The sequence below is a fragment of the Staurois parvus genome, unplaced genomic scaffold, assembly GCF_062004578.1.
Source record: "Staurois parvus isolate SC_StPar_1 unplaced genomic scaffold, SC_StPar_1.0 ptg000981l, whole genome shotgun sequence".
Classification (NCBI taxonomy): Eukaryota; Metazoa; Chordata; class Amphibia; order Anura; family Ranidae; genus Staurois; species Staurois parvus.
In genome coordinates, this window is record NW_028318777.1 from 225,343 (window position 1) to 249,048 (window position 23,706).

A 23,706-nucleotide genomic window follows, 5' to 3' on the forward strand; every position below is an offset into this window, starting at 1 on the left:
TCCCCTCCATTTTCCTCCTGCAACCACTGAAAGCCAGCTTCTCCTCCTTTCCCTCCCGTGGGTATTCAGCGGCTGCAGGAGGAAAATGTTCATTCTGCTATTAAAAAAAATTAAAATTTGAAACCATTTCATTTCATTGTGGCCTGTGATCGGTTACCAAATCCTTTAAGTGGCCCTCACTCTTCAAATGGCTGAGAACCCCTGTTGTATATAGTATTTTACATTTTATATGTTGGGCTACTGCACGCTAGTGTAGGGATTGGCAGAGAGAGTCATCAGCATCCATGAGAGGCTGAAGGAGGGATTTGGAGACGAAGCTACGCTACTTTTTAGTGAAACGCGTTGATGTCACACGTAACGTCACGTGATGCCATCTTTCCACATGGGAACCTTATGATGATGGCGTCCCAAAGGAGTCGGAGAAACACAGAGGAGAAATGTGACGTGTCCAAATCAAGGGGAGCGGAGCAGTCATCCCTCCGAATACACAGGATTGACACTGGTGGAACTTTCACACTCAGAGAGCATTGCAAACAGCCGTAAGAGTGGTAAAGCATACACTACTTTCACTGAAAAGTATTGAAGACCTATATGGACACTTGACCATTTAGCCACTCCAGATATATTAGGTCCAGGCTGCACCGGGAGGAACATGGAGCAAAAGGTCTTATTGTGATATCCATAGCTGGTCGTATGTTTTTGCTAATGCTGCTCTTTACACATGAAAGCATTTGTGTTAATCACTGCACAGGACTTTTATATAGTCTCCCTTCTTTCAATACTCCATACAAAGACAATCTATGTGATGAAAATAGGTGACAGTATTGGAAAAGGATACAACAACTGATTGGATGAACTTTTATTCAAGGACTGATATGCCGACCCATACAGGGCCCTGCTATACTTATTAAGCATAGTTCTTAAAGTCATGGCAATCAATTGATACATCATAGTGCACTCTATGCTCTATAGCACTAGTTGGTGCATAAGGTTTCACAAGACTCACACATGGGAAATACTGATCACAATACAATTTCTTTAACCCATTATGCAGCTTTTGCTGCAGTATAGAACTCATGTGTGACTCTACATGCATCCGGACGTTCATTTGTCATTTATGTTTGCCTTGTCTTTTTTGTCTATTCATGCAGTTATGTTTTTCAAACTATGATATTTATGACTGTTTTTGCTTGGATTTCACCTTGGTGGTTATTTTAACCAATATTTAGCAGTAATAAAATATTGAATTTTTTTAATACACTTGGAATATATTTGTCACCAACAGTAACCACTGTACGCACCTTTTGGGTTGTTTTGGTTTGTTCAGTTGATTTTGGTTACGGTGACAACGCCTAAATCTAAGCGGAGGCGTGCTGGTATACCTACATATTTTTATAGATCAACCTCAAATGTTTAGTTAAGTGAAGGAGGGATTTAGACTATTTGCTTACTGGGCCAATTCTGACATTTCTCCTATACGTGTAAAAATCTGTGGTTTTTGTTTTGTTAGAAAACTACTGAGAACCCCAGTTATATCTTTTTTTTTTAAAGCAGAGGCCCTATATAATAAAATAGTGGGTGTTGCAATTTTTTATGTCACACAGTATTTTAGAAAACAAATGCACTGTAATGAATTTTTCTGAACACAAACACAATAATAATACACAATTGTTTGGTAAAATATAAAAGACGGTGTTACGTCGAGTAAATAGATACCAAACATGTCATCCTTTAAAAGCTGCACATGCCCGCGGAATGACGACAAACTATGGTACAGCGGAACTTCACGCTCTCAGTCAGCATAGATTATTTTAAATTTTTATGCTGCTAGCATTAGTCAAAATATAGGAAAGTGTATCGTTATTACTTGTTTTAACCTTTGTTTTTTTTTACATTTCTACAATTACTTCCTGGTTTCCATGCCTAAGCAAATGATGGCATACATCCCAGGAGTCTTCAGGAGGGGAGGAGGGGTTTTCTCAGCTAATTACACCCTCCTGCCTGCATGTCTCTGCTAAGGGCAGATGGATTCCAAAAAGTAAATGCTACATGAATCATCTGCCCTTACTCAAGATGGGCACAGCCAGAAAAGCTAGGGGAGGTGTTTTTCAAAGTGATTTCTCAGCAAAATAAAGCATGGAGACATGGATGGATGGGTGAGTTTGCACTGAATAATAAAAATAACTAATACCAGGTCAGAGTTACACAGGAGGTCTGGCACTAGAAATATTGCTCTCACTCTAACGTTCATGGTGATACATGTGTGGTGCAATCACTGTTTACATATCAATGCAGGACTTCCGTGCACATTCAAATTTGCATGTGAGCTGAGAGGGACAGGAACACTTTACATTTTTTTTTATTATTTATTTCATTTAAATGTATTTGAACAACTTTATTGCTATCAGAAGGGATGAACAACAACCATTGTGATAGCACAGGCTGTTTCAGGTCCTCTTTATGGAGGACCCTACTAGATCCCATATCTTGCCTGTGGCCTCCAAAACAACTAATCAAACCGAGATTGGTTCGATCAGGTGATTTTACAAGTTGGTAATGGCTTGTTTACAACACATCCAAACAGGAAGTGACAAAATCCTAGCCGCTTCCGGTTTCTAGCATCACAAAGTGGGAGGAACAACATCAGTTCCTGTATCTGGGTAAGCTGATCGCATCCTTACTGGGCTCTTATGGGACCGAAGTGTGTGTGTGGGTTGTTGGAGTCTCACACCTCCTTAAAAAGTGATCCAGCGGCTGAATAGTCACCTGGATTACCGTCACATTGTACAGAGTCCCCTGCTATAAAAATCAATGCCAGGGTCATAGCTGTAGCCTCAACCATGATCCTTGTAATACCACCTCAATATCAGGTCATATATACAGTGATATACAGAGTTTTCTTCTCGTCTTTTCATCAATTTTGAAGGAACGTCCAGTTCTAGGTAATGTCACTGTTGCACCATATTTTCTCCACTTGATGACTGTCTTCACTGTGTTCCATGTTATATCTAATGCCTTGGAAATTCTTTTGTACCCTTCTCCTGACTGATAACTTTTAACAATGAGATCCCTCTGATGCTTTGGAAGTTCTCTGTAGTCCATGGACTTTGCTGTAGGATGCGACTAACAAAATGTCAGGAAAGATCTACAAGAACAGATGAACTTTATTTGGGGTTAATCAGAGGCACTATTAATGATGGCAGGTGTGTACTGACTCCTATTTAACATGATTTTGAATGTGATTGCTTAATTCTGAACACAGCTACATCCCCAGTTATAAGAGGGTGTGCACACTTATGCAACCACATTATTGTACTTTAGGTTTACTCCCCCCCTTAAAAGATATCAGTTTGTTTTTCAATTGAGTTGTACAGTTTATAGGTCACATTAAAAGGTGGAAAAAGTTCTGAAATTAATTATCTTTGTCTCATTTTTTTACATCACAGAAGCCTGACATTTTAACGGGGGTGTGTAGACTTTTTATATTCAGTGTGTGTGTGTATTTTTTTTTTCCCAAGGGGAACACACCTCTAGCACTGAATGCGTGTAATGGCAAGGAGTGCTGGGGTGTGCTGGAGAGTCTATGGATGCTGGCTGCTGGGGATCTATTGTTTCTGGGCGGGGAATCTCTTGAAGAGGAAAGGGTTTATTGTTGCTGAAGGGTCAATTGTTGCTGAGAGGGATCTACTGTTGAGGGAGGTGTCTGTTGTTGCTGGCTGCTGAGAGATCAATTGTTGCTGGTGGGGGTCTTTTGCTGCTGGAGTGGGTCTATTGTTGCTTGCAGCAGGGCATCTTTTTACTAATTTTTATGTTTTCTTTAGTAAATTCCATACAAATCACAAAATGATACTTGGTTCTGTATTCACTAAAAGCTGTGGAACCAAAGGATGGTGCTCATGGGTGGGTAGGGGGCTCAGAAGGGGGGAGTTCCTGCACCTATTGCTAATATATATACACACACATATACACACATACATACACACACAGTATATACACCATATTGCCAAAAGTATCAGAACGCCTGCCTTTACACACACACACTTTAATGGCATCCCAATCTTAGTCCGTAGGGTTCAATATTGAGTTGGCCCACCCTTTGCAGCTATAACAGCTTCAACTCTTCTGGGAAGGCTGTCCACAAGGTTTAGGAGTGTGTCTATGGGAATGTTTGACCATTCTTTCAGAAGAGCATTTGTGAGGTCAGACACTGATGTCAGACGAGAAGGCCTGGCTTGCACTTTCCACTCTAATTTATCCCAAAGGTGTTCTGTCGGGTTGAGATCCCAGTCAAGTTCCTCCACCCCAAACTCTCTCATCCATGTCTTTATGGACCTTGCTTTGTGCACTGGTGTGCAGTCATGTTGGAACAGGACGGGGCCATCCCCAAACTGTTCCTACAAAGTTGGGAGCATGAAATAGTCCAAAATGTTGTTATGCGGACGTATTAAGAGTTCTTTCAGGGGAACTAAGGGGCCAAGCCCAACCCCTGAAAAACAACCATAATCTCCCCTTTACCAAACTTTACACTTGGCACAATGCAGTCAGACAAGTACCGTTCTCCTGGCAAACTCCAAACCCAGACACATAGGATTGCCAGACAGAGAAGCGTGATTCGTCACTCCAGAGAACACGTCTCCACTACTCTAGGAGTCTAGTGGTGGTGTGCTTTACACCACTGCATCCGACACTTTGCATTGCACTTGGTGATTGGAAAGCTTGGATGCAGCTGCTTGACCATGAAAACCCATTCCGTGAAGCTTTCTATGCACTGTTGTGCTAATATAAAGGTCACATGAGCTTTGGAGGTCTTTAGCTATTGACTCTGCAGACAGTTGGCGACTTCTGCACACTACGCGCTTCAGCATGGGCTAAGCCCGCTCATTTTACGCTCATTTTACATGGCCTACCACTTCGTGGCAGAGTTGCTGTTGTTTCCAGTTGCTTCCACTTTGTTATAATACCACTAACAGTTGACCGTGGAATATTTAGTAGCAAGGAAATTTCATGGACTGACTTATTGCACAGGTGGCAGCCTATCACGGTACCATGCTTGAATTTACTGAGCTCCTGCGCGCAACCAATTCTTTCACAAATGTTTGTAGAAGCAGTCTGTATGCCTAGGTGCTTGACTTTATACATCTCTGGCCAAGGAGGTGATTGGAGCACCCGAATCCAATGATTTGGAGGGCTGGCCCAATACTTATATATAAACGTACTGCGGTATTGAGGTTAAAGAAATAGCATGAATTTAAAAAGGAAAAACATGGGGCTGTTGAAAAATATACCCAACAGGTCAGCATAGGATACAAGTACACTGCTCAAAAAAATTAAAGGAACACTTTGAAAATACATCACATCTCAATGGGGAAAAATATCATGCTGGTTATCTATACTGCTATGGACTGGGTAATGTGTTAGGAACGTAAGGATGCCCCATCATTTGATGGAAATTAAAATGATCAACCTACAGGAGGACTGAATTCAAAGACACACTGAAAATCAAAGTGAAAAAATGATGCAGCATGCTAGTCCATTTTGTTGAAATTTAATTGCAGCAACTCAAAATGGTAGTTTGTATGGCGCCCACATGCTTGTATGAATGCCTGACAACATTGGAGCATGCTATTAATGAGATGACAGATGGGAGGAGATTTACTAAAATTGGAGCACTCGGAATCTGGTGCAGCTGTGCATGGCAGCCAATCAGCTTCTAACTTCAGCTTGTTCAGTTAAGCTTTGGCAATAAAACCTGGAAGCTGATTGGTTTCTATGCAGAGCTGCACCAGATTTTGCAGTCTACAGTTTTAGTAAATAACCCCCTAGGTGTCCTGTGGTGTTTCTTCCCAGATCTGGACCAGGGCATCAATGAGCTCCTAGATAGTCTGAGGTGCAACCTGGCGGGGTCAGATGGACCGAAACAGAGGTGTTCTATTGGATTTAGGTTAGGTGAGCATGGGGGCCATTCAATGGTATCAATTCCTTCATTCTCCAGGAACTGCCTGCATACTCTCCCCACATGAGGCCGGGCATCATCATGCAGCAGGAGGAACCCAGGACCCACTGCACCGATGTAGGGTGTGACAATGGGTCCAAGGATTTCATCCCGATACCTAATGGCAGTTAGGGTGCCACTGTCTAGCCTGTAGTGGTCTGTGCATCCCTCCATGGATATGCCTCCCTAGACCATCACTGACCCACCACCAATACGGTCATGCTGAATGATGTTATTGGCAGCATAACATTCTCCATGGCTTCTTCAGACCCTTTCATGTCTGTCACATGTGCTCAGGGTGAACCTGCTCTCATCTATGAAAAGCACAGGGCGCCAGTGGTGGAACTGATAATTCTGGTGTTCAATGGCAAATGCCAAATCAAGCTCTATGGTGGCAGGCTGTGAGTACAAGGCCCAGTAGAGGTCGTTGGGCCCTCAGGCCACCCTCATGAAGACAGTTTCTGATTGTTTGGTCATAGACATTCACACCAGTGGCCTGCTGGAGGTCATTTTGTAGGGCTTTGGCAGTGCTCATCCTGTTCCTCCATGCACAAAAGAGCAGATACCGGTTCTGCTGATGGGTTAAGGACTTTCTACGGCCCTGTCCAGCTCTCCTAGAGTAACTGCCTGTCTCCTGCAATCTCCTCCATACTCTTGAGACTGTGTTGGGAGACAGAGCACATCTGATGGCAATGGCACATATTGATGTGCCATCCTGGAGGAGTTGCACTGCCTGTACAACCTCTGTAGGTTCTAGGTATCACCTCATGCTTCCAGTAGTGACACTGACCCTAGCCAAATGCAAAACTAGTGAAAAACAGTCAGAAAAGATGAGTAGGGGAAAAATGCCACCTGTAAAACTATTCCTGTTTTGGGGATCATCTCATTGTTGCCCATCTAGTGCACCTATTGTTAATTTCATTAACACCAAAGCAGCTGAAACTGATTAACAACCGTCTGCTACTTAACTGACCAGATTAATATCCCGGGAGTTTAACGGGCTTGATGCTAATGATTAAACTCTGATTAAAAAGTGTTCCTTTAATTTTTTTGAGCAGTGTACAATTACAGCTTTGTAGTAAAAAAAAAAAGTGAATGTCTGCTGGACTCTCCTCTGTACTGCAACAGGAATTGCTGTAGAGTTAGACAAATTAGGCTAACCATGGCTGGGCAGATGTTTTCACAAGAACAACAGGTGGGAAGACAGCCTGTTATTTGCAGTACTGGGACCTACAACTCGCTGAACAGACTGTACGGAACCACTGTTTACGCATTGCTTCTGTCCTTTCAAATTGATAGCAGGACAAACTAGACCAGACCATACAGAGAACATGACATTCATTTTTTTTTCTCAGTATTTTTTTCCCCTTTATAGCACTTAGTGATCCTACTAGTAACACTCTGACAACACTCAGTCACTGCACTGTTTCTATTGAGGTGCAGTGTTGTCACCCTAGGCTGCTATGTCCTGATTTGGACTGCAAACGCTTCCCTCATCTGCATTACTTAGAAGAAGGGGGAATTATGTAGTTCACAGACATTCAGCACAGAGGAAGTTACAAGAACACTGCGTTTGTTGCAAGAGGAATTTTCTGTACATGTAGTGTAGCTTAAAAAAAATTAATGCAAACATCACATCTAAAGAATGGCAAGTTGCAATATATAACATTTTCATTCTTGGCACAAGAAACACTTTAATTGTACAGGAGTTTGGGGGGTGGGGGGCAGGGTTGTGTATGCCAGAGCTCTGAATTTGAAGTGAATATGGAGGGGGGGGGGGGGGGATTAGGATTTCACCAACCAGAGCAGCCACCAACACAAGGGACACTTTTAATTCAATGCTCATAACTAAAACTTTACATTTATTTTATAAACTTTTTTTTTGATTTTTCCAAAAATAGAAACAGTGCAAAGAGCAGTATACAAAAAGTGAGGCACATGAACAAAGTGCAATTAATACTGTACATGGAGCTGAGACATGCAAAGGTGGCGTAGAGGTCTGAAGACAAGCCTTTCATATGGGGGTCCTTCTTGCATCAGTTCTCAAAAGGGGTTAAGCGTTTAGGTGGCCCCTCCTGACATCAGGGTAGGCTATTAGAATGAGAATAAACTTGGATGTAACAGAAGGATTCAGAAGTTGGGAGATGCCAATGTTCTTGAAGATATTGAAAAGACTTCACCCCCTCAGGAGAAAGGATCTTATAAAGGATCCTAACACCTCTTCTGTGCCACCATCAGTATGCCAATGGGTTATCATGCGCATGTACAAACTGAGGAATATTTAGGATGCCCGAGGGCAGCAAGATTCCCATAAAGGGCGCGTGACCATAAGGGATTGGTAAACTTGGGTCTGTGACAGGGGATTCCACAATAGGTTGTAGACTTGGAAAGAAGAAGAGGTTGTCACGGAGCTGGTCCTTCCTTCCCCATCCTCCAGGTTTGCTGGCTGCCACCTCCCACCGCTCAGCAGCCCCTCACTCTTCTGTCCCGTCCATGCTGGAACTTCTAGTCCTTCGTGTCCCTGACACAGGCAGCCCTCAGCAGCCCTTCACCCCCCTGGCTTGCAGTCTGACCTTCTGCTGAAGGAATCCATAAACAGGCCCCCTCATGCACAAATTTCTGAGCTCCCTGGGCAGGTCTGGAGACCTGGGAGACAGGGCACGTTGCCATGGTAACCCAACAGGAAGTATCCGGTTACCAACAAGGCACAGAGCTCTCTACTTAAGAGAGAGCAAGGAAAACCCGGTGTGTTCTCCTGGCTGCGTGTGTGAGGGAATGCTGTGCTGAGTGCCAGCTTCTCTCATCCGACCATCCCCCGTCCTCCTCCTCATCTCCTGGACTGTCTGTGCTGCCTGGAATCCCTGCACTGTGGAGGAATCTTCTGCTGTCCCTGTGAATCTGCCTGGATCTATCCCCTGCCTGGACTTAACCCCTTGTTCTCCGTGAACCTGCCTGGACTTAACCCATCCCTGCCTGGAGCCTCCTGTGTGGACTAACCCTGTGGATTACAATCTCTCTGTTGTTCCATATTGCCTTCCAGAGAACTGTACTGTGTTGCTGTGTCTGGTGTGGACCTATGGACTAAAGGAACTGTTGTCTGTGCCCCAAAAACCTCTCCAATAAAAACACGATGGGTTCTGTGCAATCTGTCTCTGTGTGCTCTCTGGTTCTCTTGACAGTTGTAGACTTGGAAAGAAGAGCATTCGGAGATTGTGAAATGAACCCAGATTGGCATTTCGGAGGTGGAGTGAAAGGAGACAAGGGGGGCAATCTGTGCTGCAGAATAATAGTGTTTAAGGTGGGGCAACAAACTTTAAATTTAGACATTGACAGCTACAGGGAAGAGAAGTTAGGCACATACAATATGTCCATACATACAATGGTAACAACTACTATGGGTTACTGCTCTTCCATCATACAGGTATACCCTGCACCATGGGTTCATTGCCTTTAGGGTACCTCTATGTTGTGCAATAAATAAGAACAAAGGACTCTTTCAATAGTGGAAATACTTGCTGATGACTGACCCTATAATGCATGCTCCAAGCCAAAGAAATATTCATCCAGAGGTACCCATAAATATTAGGGTGGCCAGCAGAGAGAGAGAGTGTGAGTGTGTGTGTGTGATCTCATGTTTATTGGCAGATTTAAAATTCTCATATGTTTATTACTCCAGGCCTATTTTATCATGCACTTTCTTTGCATGATTTTATTGCCTGCGTATTTATGAAAACCTTTCATGCATGATCACCAGACTGCACACCTAAAATGACTTCTCATTATATTGGAGCTTAAGCCCCCGTTCACATCAACCCCAACTTTGAAACTGTGCAACTTACACTGAAGTCGCACGATTTCAAAGTCGGGTGACATGCCGATTTCAGGTGCGATTTGCAAGACATCTGATATAGAAGTTATGCAAATCGCACCAAAAGTAGTGCATGTACTACTTTTGAAATCAATGCGGCTCTGACCAAGTCGGAATCGCACCAATCAATGCGGCTCTGACCAAGTCAGAATCGCACCAATATGACAGCTCCAATTGCGGACAATAGGGTGCGACTTGGCATGCGATTTGCAAGTCACAGGGCATGCAAATCGCACCAATGTGAACGGGGTGTAAGCCCCTGGTTACAACGGGTGCGATTTGGCATGCAATTTGCATGCCAGGCGACTTATAAATCGTATGCCAAGTCACACCCTATTGTCCACTATCAGAGCGGTCATATCGGGGCGGTTCCGGCTTGGTCGGAGCCGCACCGATTTCAAAAGTACTGCATGCACTAGTTTTGTTGCGATTTGTATAGACATCTGTGTCAGATGTCTTGCAAATCGCAAGGAAATCGGCAGGTCATCCGATTTTGAAATCATGCGACTTCATGTGCACATTTCAAAATCGGGTTTGATGTGACTGGGGTGTAAAGCCCCTTTAAAAATCATGACCATGTTCACCATCTGGCACTCACGTTCTGTGCCAAGGCAACAGGTGGAACATTTACATTCTGTGTTTCCTTAAGTGTTTGATTCTTGCTCTGGCCACCTCTGTAAACTTTCAGGTAAACCTAGCAGCAAAACTGGGAGTCAGAAGGTATCAGAATCGTTTTAAAAGTCACAAGACTCTGCACATAGATCATGTAACATTAGGCTATGTTCTTTCAAAGCAAGTTCTACAATGAAGACAATTCATTTGATCAGGGTCAGCTTGCATGAATTATTTCTGTCTTTAACGCACCAAACTTCCCATGAAAACATTCAGTTCACATATTAAAATAGTACAAAAGGTGTGAAAATATCAAACAGCTCACCACTGAAAGTTTTTATTTCACTTGAATCAGTATTTTTTCATGAAGCATTGTCAGTTCTCTACAATAGACACCACACAGCAGAGTTTCTCAACCTTTTTACCTTGGAGGAACCCTTGGCAAAAAATTTGAGATCACGGGGAACCCCTGAGATAATTTCCATATCTACAGCTCATGGAACCATGGTGTGATCAGCAGGCTGTTGATGTAACAATTATGCTTAGAAACGGCATTAAATAATAGAACAAGTATTAAAACCTAATTATTTAATGTAAAACTTGTGTTTGCTTTTTCTGCACAAATGCTTGATTCAGAGTCAAAGATAAGCAGTGTATAGGGGTGCAGCAGGGCAGTGTATAGGGGTACATGGAGGTAGCAGGTAGAGCACAGGGGGTCCAGGAGGGCAAAGTAAAGGGGTGTCAGGAGAGCACAGTATTGGGGGGAAGGGGGGAGGGAATGAGGGCATAGCACAGAAGTAAGCACAGTACAGTAGAGAAAGTACAGAAGTGGCCACAGTACAAGAGAGGGCAGGGTACAGGAGGTCAGGAGTTACACATACAGTATGTTGCTTCCCTGTGTGGCTCTGCAGATGCAAATGGACTGTTGACTACAATGCAATCTAACCCTCACCTGCCTGTGATGGACGGGTAGATCGTGGTGGAACCCCTGGGAATTTCTTGTGGAACCCCAGTAGAGAAACTCTGACAGAGCCCGATAGATAAAATTACTGTGAACTTCTCTAAATTGGTCCCATTTGGTCAGTTAAAGCTGAACTCTGGGAAAGACAGAAATCCTCAGTCGCAGTACGGATGCCCCTGCACTGAAAGGGTTTTACTTACCTGACCCACTCAGCAAATAGCAATCTCCTCTTCTCCCCTACACTCCTGCTTGAGGACTGTCCCTCTGTATCTTCACTCAGAATTGCAAAGCTATGGGCCCTGCATTGTACCTAATAATGTCAGTAGATCTCAAACTGCTGATACGATGGGGAAAAGGACAGGTAAACACACAAAACCCCTGCCTTTGTAAATTGACTTTACATACAAAATGACAAGAATTAAAGAATATAAGATGCCGCTTCATGAATCTTCAGCCTTATCATATACAATATAGAAAAGTGTTTTCTATTCACTGAGATGTTGGACAGTTAAGCTGGCCATACATTGCTGGATTCTTGTGTGAACATTTGCAGGTAGATCATTTGTCAGAACATTCAATAATACCAACAGTGACTACAGAAATTTAGTAAGAAAATACTGAAAAATAATGTTTGATTGCCATGACAATGTTGGATGTTTTATCTGATTTTGGAATGGAAGGAGGTGATTCCTCAGTTTTCTGATTTTGCTTGACACTGCAGTGGGAAATGATTGCTGATTTGACCACACTAAGCATTCAAAAAAGAATTCAACTAACATTTCAAAAACAAATGTTTTAGCACAAAATTCTCTAAATGTATGGCTACATCGGGACTCCTCCTAAATAGGTATGAGCTCAGGTGTTATCAGATCCTAGTCCAAGCCCATATGAGCAAGCCCACCATGAAGCTGTCACTTGGACTGGGCCAATTATCTACAGATGAGGCAGCCACAAGTGAATATATGTGATGCCATGGGGCGGTGAATGTCCCAGCTGCTAATGACTGGCCATGTACAGGTGACAGCCTGGAGAGTTCATTCATTGTTCATACTAAGGCTGGCCATACATTATAAAAGTTTCTTGTACAATTTTTCTTTAGATTTACCAAAACCATATAATAGGAGGTCAAACCTTTCAATTTGTATGCAATCAGGTAGGCTCTTGGACTACATAGTTGAAGGTAAATCCAAAGGAAATTGAACAAGAAATTTGTATAATGTATGGCCAGCTTAAGAGCTGAACACGTCTAAGATCAACCCTACTCGTTATGAGAGATGAGCTTGAGCAGCTGCCCAACTCATCTCTATCTGAACTTCCACTTTTTTTTGCTATTTTCTAGACCAGTCAGCTGTGGCCTGGGTCATGCTCCATAGCTCATGTAAACAAAGGGACAGGGTGCTGGCAATGTCAGTGCCCTTATATGGACTCATGCCCATATGAGGTCAATGATATTGACAAGGGCATTGACATCACAAGCATCTTGCCCCTTTGTTTACGTGTGCTGCGGAGTGGGGAATGACCCAGCCCACAGCTGATTGGACTAGAAAATAGCGCAAAGTGGAAGTTCAGATGATATCCAAACATATCTATATATAGTGTGTGTGTTTGTATATATATACACTGCTTGAAGGAACACTTTTTAACCACTTGCCCTCCAGAGGATATACCCCCCTTCTTGACCAGGCCTGACATTTTTGAAAAAAAAACAACAATATTTTCTCATTTCGGTAATAAAAAATATCCAAAAAAAACTATAATTTTGTCATAAATTAAGGCCAAAATGTATTCTACTACATGTTTTTGGTTAAAAAAAATCCCATTAAGTGTATATTTATTGCTTTGTGTGAAAGTTATAGCATCTACAAACTATGGTATAGATAATGGAATTTATGACTGACCATCGCATTTCTTGAGGTGCTAAAATACCAGGATAGTACAAACACCCTCAAATGACCCCTTTTCGGAAAGTATGGGGATACCACATATGTGAGACTTTTTGGGAGCCTAGCCATATACAGGAGCTTGAAATCCAATGACCACTTTGAAAGCCTGAAGGTGCGTAACTTCCTCACTACTTATCACAGTTTCTAAGCCAGGATAGCACCAAACCCCCAAATGACCCCTTTCTGGAAAGTAGACACCCCAAGGAATTTAAAAAAAGAGGCATGGTAAATATTTTGCAGATCTCATTTTTTCTCACAAGGTTTTGAATTATAAAAAGAATAGAAAAAATATGTTTTTGTTCTTCATTTTCCAAAAACTTGTGGCAACAAATGAGATCTACAAAATACTTACCATGCTTCTTATCAAATTCCTTGAGGAGTCTACTTTCCAAAAAGAGGTCATTGGGGGGGGGGGGGGGGGAAATAGGTGCTATCCTGGCATTTCAGAGCCTCTGAAACTGTGATAGGTAGTCTGGAAGTGTAATGAGGAAATAAAGCCCTTTAAAAGCCTGAAGGTGCTTATTGGATTTTGGGATCCTGTACTTGGCTAGACTGCCAAAACGTCTCTCACATGTGGTACCCCCCTACTCAGGAGAAGTAGCAGAATGCATTTTGGGGAGTAATTCCACATATACCCATGGCATGTGTGAGCAATAAATCATTTAAGTAACAATTTTGTGTAATTTTGTCATTTTCCAAAAACGTGGTAAAAAATTAATTCTTCTATTGATTCAACATGCCTCTCAGCAAATAGTTTGGGGTGTCTACTTTCCAGGTTTATGCCACACATCATTCACTCTTCTAACCACCTGAAGATCAAGCCTTTTCTGACACTTTTTGTTCACATGAAAAAAAAATCTGTATTTTTTACTAGGAAACTAATTTAAACCCCCAAACATTATATATTTTTTTAAAGCAGACACCCTAGTGAATAAAATGGTGGGTACTACAATTTTTATGGCACATAGTACTCGCGCAGCGATTTTTCAAAAGCAATTTAAAGAAAAATACACTTTTTTTACTTTTAATGAACAAAAACACAATATATTGCCCAATTATTTGGTAACATATAAATGATAATGGTATGCCGAGTAAATAGATACTAAACATGACATGCTTTAAAACTGCGCATGCCCCGTGCAATGGCGACAAAATGCATACATTTTTAATATCCATAGGCAACGTTTTAAAAGCTACCATTTTAGATTTACAGAGGAGGTCTAGTGTTAGAATTACTGCCCTTGATCTTGTGATGGATTTGGTAAAATGCCTATTTCGTTTCCTATTGAATATATATATATATATACACTATTTCTATAAGTTTTATAAATATTTACTTTTATACTTTAATACATATGTTGTGTGAATATTTTCTGCCTGCTGGGCTTTGTGGTACTATAAGAAATCCTTGCTTAAGAAATGTCTGCTCACACACACAGACCCCCTCCCACCGTGTGATTTGGGAAACAAAGGAATGTTTTTCTTCTCTATAAGAGAAGATGGAAGAAGATCACACCTATACCATGACGGAGATTGTTTTCGTGTGGAAATGACCAATCAAAGACTAATATAATGCTTATGCTGTTGTCACATGACTCTCGCATCATTCTGCATATATAAGTTCACTTTCTCATTATAATAAACTAGAAGTATTCATAGACTGAACTTGTGTGTCAGCCTGAGTGTCTTCCAATGTGCGCACATTTCAAAGCTAGCATCATAAATTAGGACAGGAACAGATAAGCACTGGACGATTTCAGTCCGAGACTAAAGCAATCTGACGTTTACAGCGATACCTCACATGCATGGTGCTACCGCTGTTTACATACCGGCACAGGGTCAATGCTTGTTCACACAGGTGTGCGCGCATGGGAGGGGTGAGTTTATTTAAGTTATTTAGATTTTTTTATTATTTTTACACTGTACCTTTCAATTTTTTTTATCATTTTTAATGCTATCACAGAGAATGCAATATCCCCTATAACTTCAATGGGCATTGTCATATTTTTTTTTTTTGAGAAATCTGGGGTCTATCAGACTCTGGATATCTCCTCTGCCCTTACATTATCTAATCAAACCAAAATCGGTGTGATCAGATGCTTTCCCAATTTACAAATGGCGCTGTTTATATCCTGTGAAACTGAAGTGATGAAATGCTCGTAGCTTCCGAATTCTTAGACTATAGAGATGATTGGCACCACTCTGGTCTCCAATCAGCTCTATCGTCAGCTGGCAGAAACACCGGCTGCATTCTCAGGTTCCCCGATTGCACGGGACTGCCCGAGAAGGCCGTGGAAGGCAGCAGGGGAGGGGGGGCATCATATGCCGCTGCTTGTAAAAGCAATCCTGCAGCTAATTAGCCACTAGGATTGCTTTTACATGAAAGCCAATCAACCGGCTGAAAAAAATTTTCCCTGGAGGATGCCTGCAGCTGTAGGTATCATTCTGGTATAACCAGAATGATGCCTACGGTATAACGGTAGCGTGGCACTAGTACTGGCACTCTGCTGCATATGAGAGTCATCAAAATTTACTGACAAGTGCTAACAGAGATCAAACCTGATTCTGCCAACACTGCGGTTTTGTGTAAAAAAAAATCCCAATACGTGTAAATTAATTGGTTTACGTGAAAGTTATAGCGTTTACAAATGGCGGTATAGATACTGGATTTTAATTTTTTTTTTTATACTAATAATGGTGGCGATCAGCGACTTATGGCGGGACTGCGGCAGACATTGACACTGGGGGGGGGGGGAACTGACTTGGGGTCACTGACATCCCCAGTGACACCAATACAGTGATCAGTGCAGAAAAAACCACTGACACTGTACTAATGGTACTGGGGAGGAAGGGTTTAACTTTTTAGGCAATCAAAGGATTAACTGTGGGAGGGGAGTGTTTTACTAGTGGGCAGGGGTGTGTACTTCACTGTTGCATGCTGTCCCGGAAAGCTAATCTCTGCTCTCCGTGACAGTGTGCTGGGAACTGACAGGGAGTAGAGCTGCAGTGTTACTGTTTGCCGGCAATCGCGATTGGTGGTGCAGGTAGGGCGGGAGCGCGCCCCCTACCTGTTTTGCAAAATGACGTTTTAAAACGTGATTTTACACAGTGGTGCTGCCCTGCTGCAGTATATATACTGTGGCTGGTCGGCAACCGGTTAATCGGAGTAAAGAATCAAGTCAATTAAACTCCTGGGATATTGAGCTGGTCAGTTAAGTACCAGAGGGGGTTGCTAATCAGTTTCAGCTGCTTTGGGGTTAATGAAATTAACAACAGGTGCACTACATGGGCAACAATGAGACAACCCCCAAAACAGGAATGGTTTTACAGGTGGAGGACATGGAGATGTTTTTCCTTACTCATCTTTTCTGACTGTTTTTCACTAGTTTTGCATTTGGCTATGGTCAGTGTCACTACTGGTAACATGAGGTGATATCTGGAGCCTACAGAGGTTGTACAGGCAGTTCAACTCCTCCAGGATGGCACATCAATATGTGCCATTGCCAGAAGGTTTGCTGTGTCTCCCAGCACAATCTTAAGAGCATGGAGGATTCCAGGAGACAGGCAGTTACTCTAGGAGAGCTAGACAGGGCTGTAGAAGGTCCTTAACCCATCAGCAGGACCGGTATCTGCTCCTTTGCGCAAGGAGGAACAGGATGACTACTGCCTTACAAAATGTCCTCCAGTAGGCCACTGGTACAAATGTCTCTGACCAATCAATCAGAAACAGACTTCATGAGGGTGGCCTGAGAGCCCAACATCCTCTTTTGGACCCTGTGCTCACTGCCTGGCACCACAGAGCTTGATTAGCATTTGCCATTGAACACCAGAATTGGCAGGTCTGCAGCTGGCACCCTGTGCTTTTCACATATCATCGTAGGTTCACCCTGAGCACATGTGACAGATGTGAAAGGGTCTGGAGAAGCCATAGAGAAATGTATGCTGCCTGTAACATCATTCAGCATGACCGTTTTGGTGGTGGGTCAGTGATGGTCTGGGGAGGCATATCCATGGAGGGACGCAGAGACCTCTACAGGCTAGAAAATGGCACCCCGACAGCCATTCAGTATTAGGATGAAATCCTTCGACCCATTGTCAGACCCTACGCTGGTGCAGCAGGTCCTGGGTTGCTCCTGGTGCATGACAATGCCCGGCCTCATGTGAAGAAAGTATGCAGGCAGTTGCTGAAGGATGAAGGAATTGATACCATTGAATGGCCCCACGGTCGCCTGACCTAAATCCAATAGAACACCTCTGGGATATGATGTTTCGGTCCATCCAACACCGCCAGGTTGCAGCTCAGACTGTCCAGAAGCTCAGTGATAACCTGGTCCAGATCTGGGAGGAAATACCCCAGGACACCATCCTTTGTCTCAGGAGCAAGCCCCAATGTTGTCAGGCATGCATACAACCATGTGGAAGCCATACAAACTACTAAGTACCATTCTGAGTTGCTGCAATGAAATTTCAGCAAAATGGACAAGTCTGCTGCATCATTTTTTCACTTTGATTTTCAGGGTGTCTTTGAATTCAGTCCTCTGTAGGTTGATAATTTTCATTTCTATGAAATTATGGGGCATCCTTACGTTCCTAACACATCACCCAGTCCATATCAGTATAGATATCCAGCATGATAGTCTTACCCATTGAGATCTGATGTGTTTTCAAAGTGTTCCTTTAATTTTTTGAGCAGTGTATGTATGTATGTATGTATGTACACATGAACATACACACACATATATATACACATACACTATATAAAAACTTAACCGAAAGCTTGATCTAGCGATGTGCAGGTGAGCGACTGTTGTCCCGTCTATCCGCCTCCTCATTGGCTCAGAGAGCTATTCTCTCCCACTGTTGTCAATCACAGCCAGTGAGAAGGGGGCGGGGACAGGGATTTGAGCCCTGTTCTGTCTGTGTTATGGACACACAGAGCAGGGCTCAAGAGTGAGCGAGCATGCAGCTTGCTATGGGGGCACTTGGCAGGGGGTAGGACCCAAGAAGAAGAGGATCAAGGGTGCTCTGTGCAAAACCCCTGCACAGAGCAGGTAAGTATGACATTTTTGTTTTTTTTTAATTTGGACTTTAGTATCACGTTAAGATTTAAAATAGCAGTTAAAAAGAAATACAAATTTCCCCTAAATCATTTATTTTTGGATACTTGTACTGATCTATTAATGCTGAATCTTCCTGGCAGAAATTTTTGCATTAAAAAAATGTGAGTATGGTCTGTATAGTGTGCCTGTTTATACTCGTATAGACACAAAAACATATGAGGGGAAATAATTCCAGAGTGGTTGTTCTAGCTCTAGAAATGAAGAAGCTGTGAATTAAGCCCACTACACACTATAAAAAATTGGACAAACGATTGTCTAGCTTTCCTCGATGTTTTACAGCAGGTCGAAATGGAGGAGGGTACTCATTGAAAATTCTCATACAACAAAAGGCTTTTTTGTTGTTTATGGTTTCTTAAAATGTACAGTTTCGTATCTGATTTTTCTTGTATGAAAACTGTACAAACAGTACATATTAAACGAAAATCGTTAGTTCTCTTCTCATACGAGAAAAAAATTTTGGAGTTTGCCCCTTCAGAAATTTTGGTTTGTAAAGTCTGAATCGGGTGTCATAAGTTGTTTACACACTATTAGAAAATCAAATGATCGTGCCTTGTAAGGAATTTTTCTTTTCTCATAGTGTGTACCCCCCTTTACATGCATAAAGATTTTATTTAACCGCTTGCCCGCCGCCCTAAAGCAGAAGTACTGCTACAGGGCTGTGCAAAATCACATATATAGACACATGATTTGCATTTCTGGGCAGGGGGTGCGCACGCGCCACCCTACCCATGCCGCCATTGGTGGCTACGGATGTCAATCACTGGGCCCCGGCTGGAGATTCCCTGCCGACACCCGGCGATCACCAAGTAAAACTGACAAGGGAGAGACCTGTGTGCAAACAACACATGTCTCTCTCCTGCCAGCAACAACATGCTACAGTGTACTCCTCTGCACAGTAAAGAAATATAAAGCAGTATGTTTCTCTAGTAAAACACACACAGCTAACCCTTTGATCGCTCCTGATGTTAACCCCTTCCTGCCCAGTGCCATTAGTACAGTGTTAGTGCTTTTTATTAGCACTGATCACTGTATTTATGTCACTGGGGTGTCAGTCAGTCCCCCCCCCAGTGTCAGAATGTGTGCCGCAGTCCCGCTATAAGTCGCTGATCGCCACCATTACTAGTATAAAAAAAAATAAAAAATTCCAGTATCTATACTGCCATTTGTAGACGCTATAACTTTCATGTAAACCAATTAATTTACACGCATTGAGATTTTTTTTATCAAAGACGTCACAGAATATATTTTTGCCGAAATTAGATTAAGATTTTTTTATTGGACATGTTTAATAGCAAAAAGTCAAAAATATTTGTCAGACTTTTTTTGTTTATAGCGCAAAAAATAAAAAATGCAGAGGTGATCAAATACCACCAAAAGAAAGCTCTATTTGTGGGGAAAAAAAGGACATACATTTTCATTTATGTACAGTGTTGCATGACCACGCAATTGTCAGGTATAGTAACGCAGCGCTGTATCACAAAAAATGGCCTGGTCAGGAAGGGGGGTAAATCCTCCAGAAGGCAAATGGTTAAACTACAGATCTAAACGTGACACTTTTTTTTACTGACATTTACTACCTGTGTGTACAGGCCCAATGAAAGCAATGGCCTGCATTCAGATCAATAAAAAATAACGCATGAATGTCCATAACGTATCGTTTTTGGAGCCCGTGTCCAGGAGCACTTAGAGAATGCTTGTAAAATGTGGGAAGTCAGAGCCTTGAGAAAACAAGAAAAGTGAGGTGCAGAGTCAGACAGAGGTGACTACAGCACAATAGGATTTGCATTTCTCCAGCACCGAGTCACAGGATTAACCCTTCACCTGCTGACCCCCTTCCAGTAAGCGATCACCAGGTACACGGAGCCAGAAATGTGGATCTCAGTGCTGGGAAGACCCGACAACGACTTTTTGTGCAGCAGTTGTAGTAGGTGAGCTGGACGAGTCGGAACCTGTCAGTTAGGTAAGCTGTAAACAATCAGCAGTGGTTCTCAGCGAGGGTCCGACCCATCCAGGAGCAGCACAGGGCTCTGCCTGCGATCACCTTCTACAGGATCACCCGATGACAGCGGTATGTGACCCATATTGACCTACCTGAGACTGCCAGGGCCAGCAGGAGGGTGAGAGAGCCGGGAGATCTCATGACTTCCAGCCTAGCTCTGGAGGGAGGAATGACTGTACAGGTCTGAGAGGGAGGGAGGGAGTGGTGTCCCCACCTGCACTGCCAGCTCCAATTACTCAGGGAGGAGTCACCGTCAGGTACACTTCACTCTCCAAAACAATGTGCGCTGAGCCTGTCATCATACTTCTCTCCTGATTCACGGCAGAGCACAGGGTCACATCCACAGAACTTACTAAGGCTGGGGCAGACAGAAGCTGGATCAGATGTGCATGACAACCAATCAGCTTCCAGCTTTCATTTCTAAAGCCTGACTGAACATGCTGAAGCTAGAAGCTGATTGGTTACTATGCACATCTGCTCCAGACTCTTCTCAAGTTTTACTAAATCCCCCCAACGTGATCTGGGGAAGGGAGATTCTACTTCATAGGTACTGCTGCCAGTAACTATGGACATAGTACAGGATTTATTGGGAGAATGTGGTGTTCAGCTCTGGTATTCTCCATGTAAATGCTCGCTCCTAAATACAAGATCACCGATGGTATGCTGCTGTCATTTATAAGATGTTTGATCTCATGGGTGATTATTTCCCTATCAGACTGTTCATCTGATCATCCTTGAATCCTTTATAATGCCTGTCATCAGAATGGGGATTTATTTAGGTTCCCTTTACATCACTGCAGACTGTGTCCTGTGTGTAGGGCAGTCTGTTCAATTCAATGTAGTTGTAATTCTCTCTCTCTCTCTCTCTCTCTCTCTCTCTCTCTCTCTCTCTCTCTCTCTCTCTCTCTCTCTCTTTCTCTCTCTCTCCTATGTATTCTCTTCTCTTCTCTTCTCTCAATCTATGTAAGGGGGCACTCTGATGGGGACAACCTATGTAAGGGAGCACTCTGATGGGGACAATCTATGTAAGGGAGCACTCTGATGGGGACAATCTTTGTAAGGTGGCACTCTGATGGGGACAATCTTTGTAAGGTGGCACTCTGATGGGGACAATCTATGTAAGGGAGCACTCTGATGGGGACAATCTTTGTAAGGTGGCACTCTGATGGGGACAATCTATGTAAGGTGGCACTCTGATGGGGACAATCTATGTAAGGTGGCACTCTGATGGGGACAATCTATGTAAGGTGGCACTCTGATGGGGACAATCTATGTAAGGTGGCACTCTGATGGGGACAATCTATGTAAGGTGGCACTCTGATGGGGACAATCTATGTAAGGGAGCACTCTGATGGGGACAATCTATGTAAGGGAGCACTCTGATGGGGACAATCTTTGTAAGGTGGCACTCTGATGGGGACAATCTTTGTAAGGTGGCACTCTGATGGGGACAATCTATGTAAGGGAGCACTCTGATGGGGACAATCTTTGTAAGGTGGCACTCTGATGGGGACAATCTATGTAAGGTGGCACTCTGATGGGGACAATCTATGTAAGGTGGCACTCTGATGGGGACAATCTATGTAAGGTGGCACTCTGATGGGGACAATCTATGTAAGGTGGCACTCTGATGGGGACAATCTATGTAAGGGAACACTCTGATGAGGACAATCTATGTAAGGGAACACACTGATGTGGACAATCTATGTAAGGGAGCACTCTGATGTGGACAATCTATGTAAGGTGGCACTCTGATGGGGACAGTCTATGTAAGGTGGCTCTCTGATGGGGACAATCTATGTAAGGGAGCACTCTGATGGGGACAATCAATGTAAGGGAACACTCTGATGGGGACAATCTATGTAAGGTGGCACTCTGATGGGGACAACCTATGTAAGGGAGCACTCTGATGGGGACAATCTTTGTAGGGTGGCACTCTGATGGGGACAATCTATGTAAGGTGGCACTCTGATGGGGACAATCTATGTAAGGTGGCACTCTGATGGGGACAATCTATGTAAGGTGGCACTCTGATGGGGACAATCTATGTAAGGGAGCACTCTGATGGGGACAATCTATGTAAGGTGGCACTCTGATGGGGACAATCTATGTAAGGGAGCACTCTGATGGGGACAATATATGTAAGGTGGCACTCTGATAGGACAATCTATGTACGGTGGCACTCTGATGGGGACAATCTATGTAAGGGAACACTCTGATGGGGACAATCTATGTAAGGGAACACACTGATGTGGACAATCTATGTAAGGGAGCACTCTGATGTGGACAATCTATGTAAGGTGGCACTCTGATGGGGACAGTCTATGTAAGGTGGCTCTCTGATGGGGACAATCTATGTAAGGAAGCACTCTGATGGGGACAATCTATGTAAGGGAACACTCTGATGGGGACAATCTATGTAAGGTGGCACTCTGATGGGGACAACCTATGTAAGGGAGCACTCTGATGGGGACAATCTATGTAAGGGAGCACTCTGATGGGGACAATCTTTGTAAGGTGGCACTCTGATGGGGACAATCTATGTAAGGTGGCACTCTGATGGGGACAATCTATGTAAGGTGGCACTCTGATGGGGACAATCTATGTAAGGTGGCACTCTGATGGGGACAATCTATGTAAGGTGGCACTCTGATGGGGACAATCTATGTAAGGGAACACTCTGATGGGGACAATCTATGTAAGGTGGCACTCTGATGGGGACAATCTATGTAAGGGAGCACTCTGATGGGGACAATCTATGTAAGGGAGCACTCTGATGGGGACAATCTATGTAAGGTGGCACTCTGATAGGACAATCTATGTAAGGTGGCACTCTGATGGGGACAATCTATGTAAGGTGGCACTCTGATAGGACAATCTATGTAAGGTGGCACTCTGATGGGGACAATCTATGTAAGGTGGCACTCTGATAGGACAATCTATGTAAGGTGGCACTCTGATGGGGACAATCTATGTAAGGGAACACTCTGATGGGGACAATCTATGTAAGGTGGCACTCTGATGGGGACAATCTATGTAAGGTGGCACTCTGATGGGGACAATCTATGTAAGGGAACACACTGATGTGGACAATCTATGTAAGGGAGCACTCTGATGTGGACAATCTATGTAAGGGAGCACTCTGATGGGGACAATCTATGTAAGGTGGCACTCTGATGTGGACAATCTATGTAAGGGAGCACTCTGATGG

At 43.3% G+C, this 23,706-nt stretch overlaps 1 protein-coding gene across 1 annotated transcript in view; it reads right to left on the reverse strand.

The window, feature by feature from the left end:
• Positions 1-20,713, reverse strand: part of LOC149441458 (myelin protein zero-like protein 2) — a 45,216-nt gene extending 24,503 nt beyond the window's left edge. The window contains exon 1 of the mRNA XM_089657313.1: positions 20,588-20,713. Coding sequence (XP_089513439.1) covers positions 20,588-20,636 — 49 coding nt within the window. The 5' untranslated portion in view covers positions 20,637-20,713. The remainder of the gene's footprint in view (positions 1-20,587) is intronic.
• Between the last annotated feature and the right edge of the window lie 2,993 nt (positions 20,714-23,706).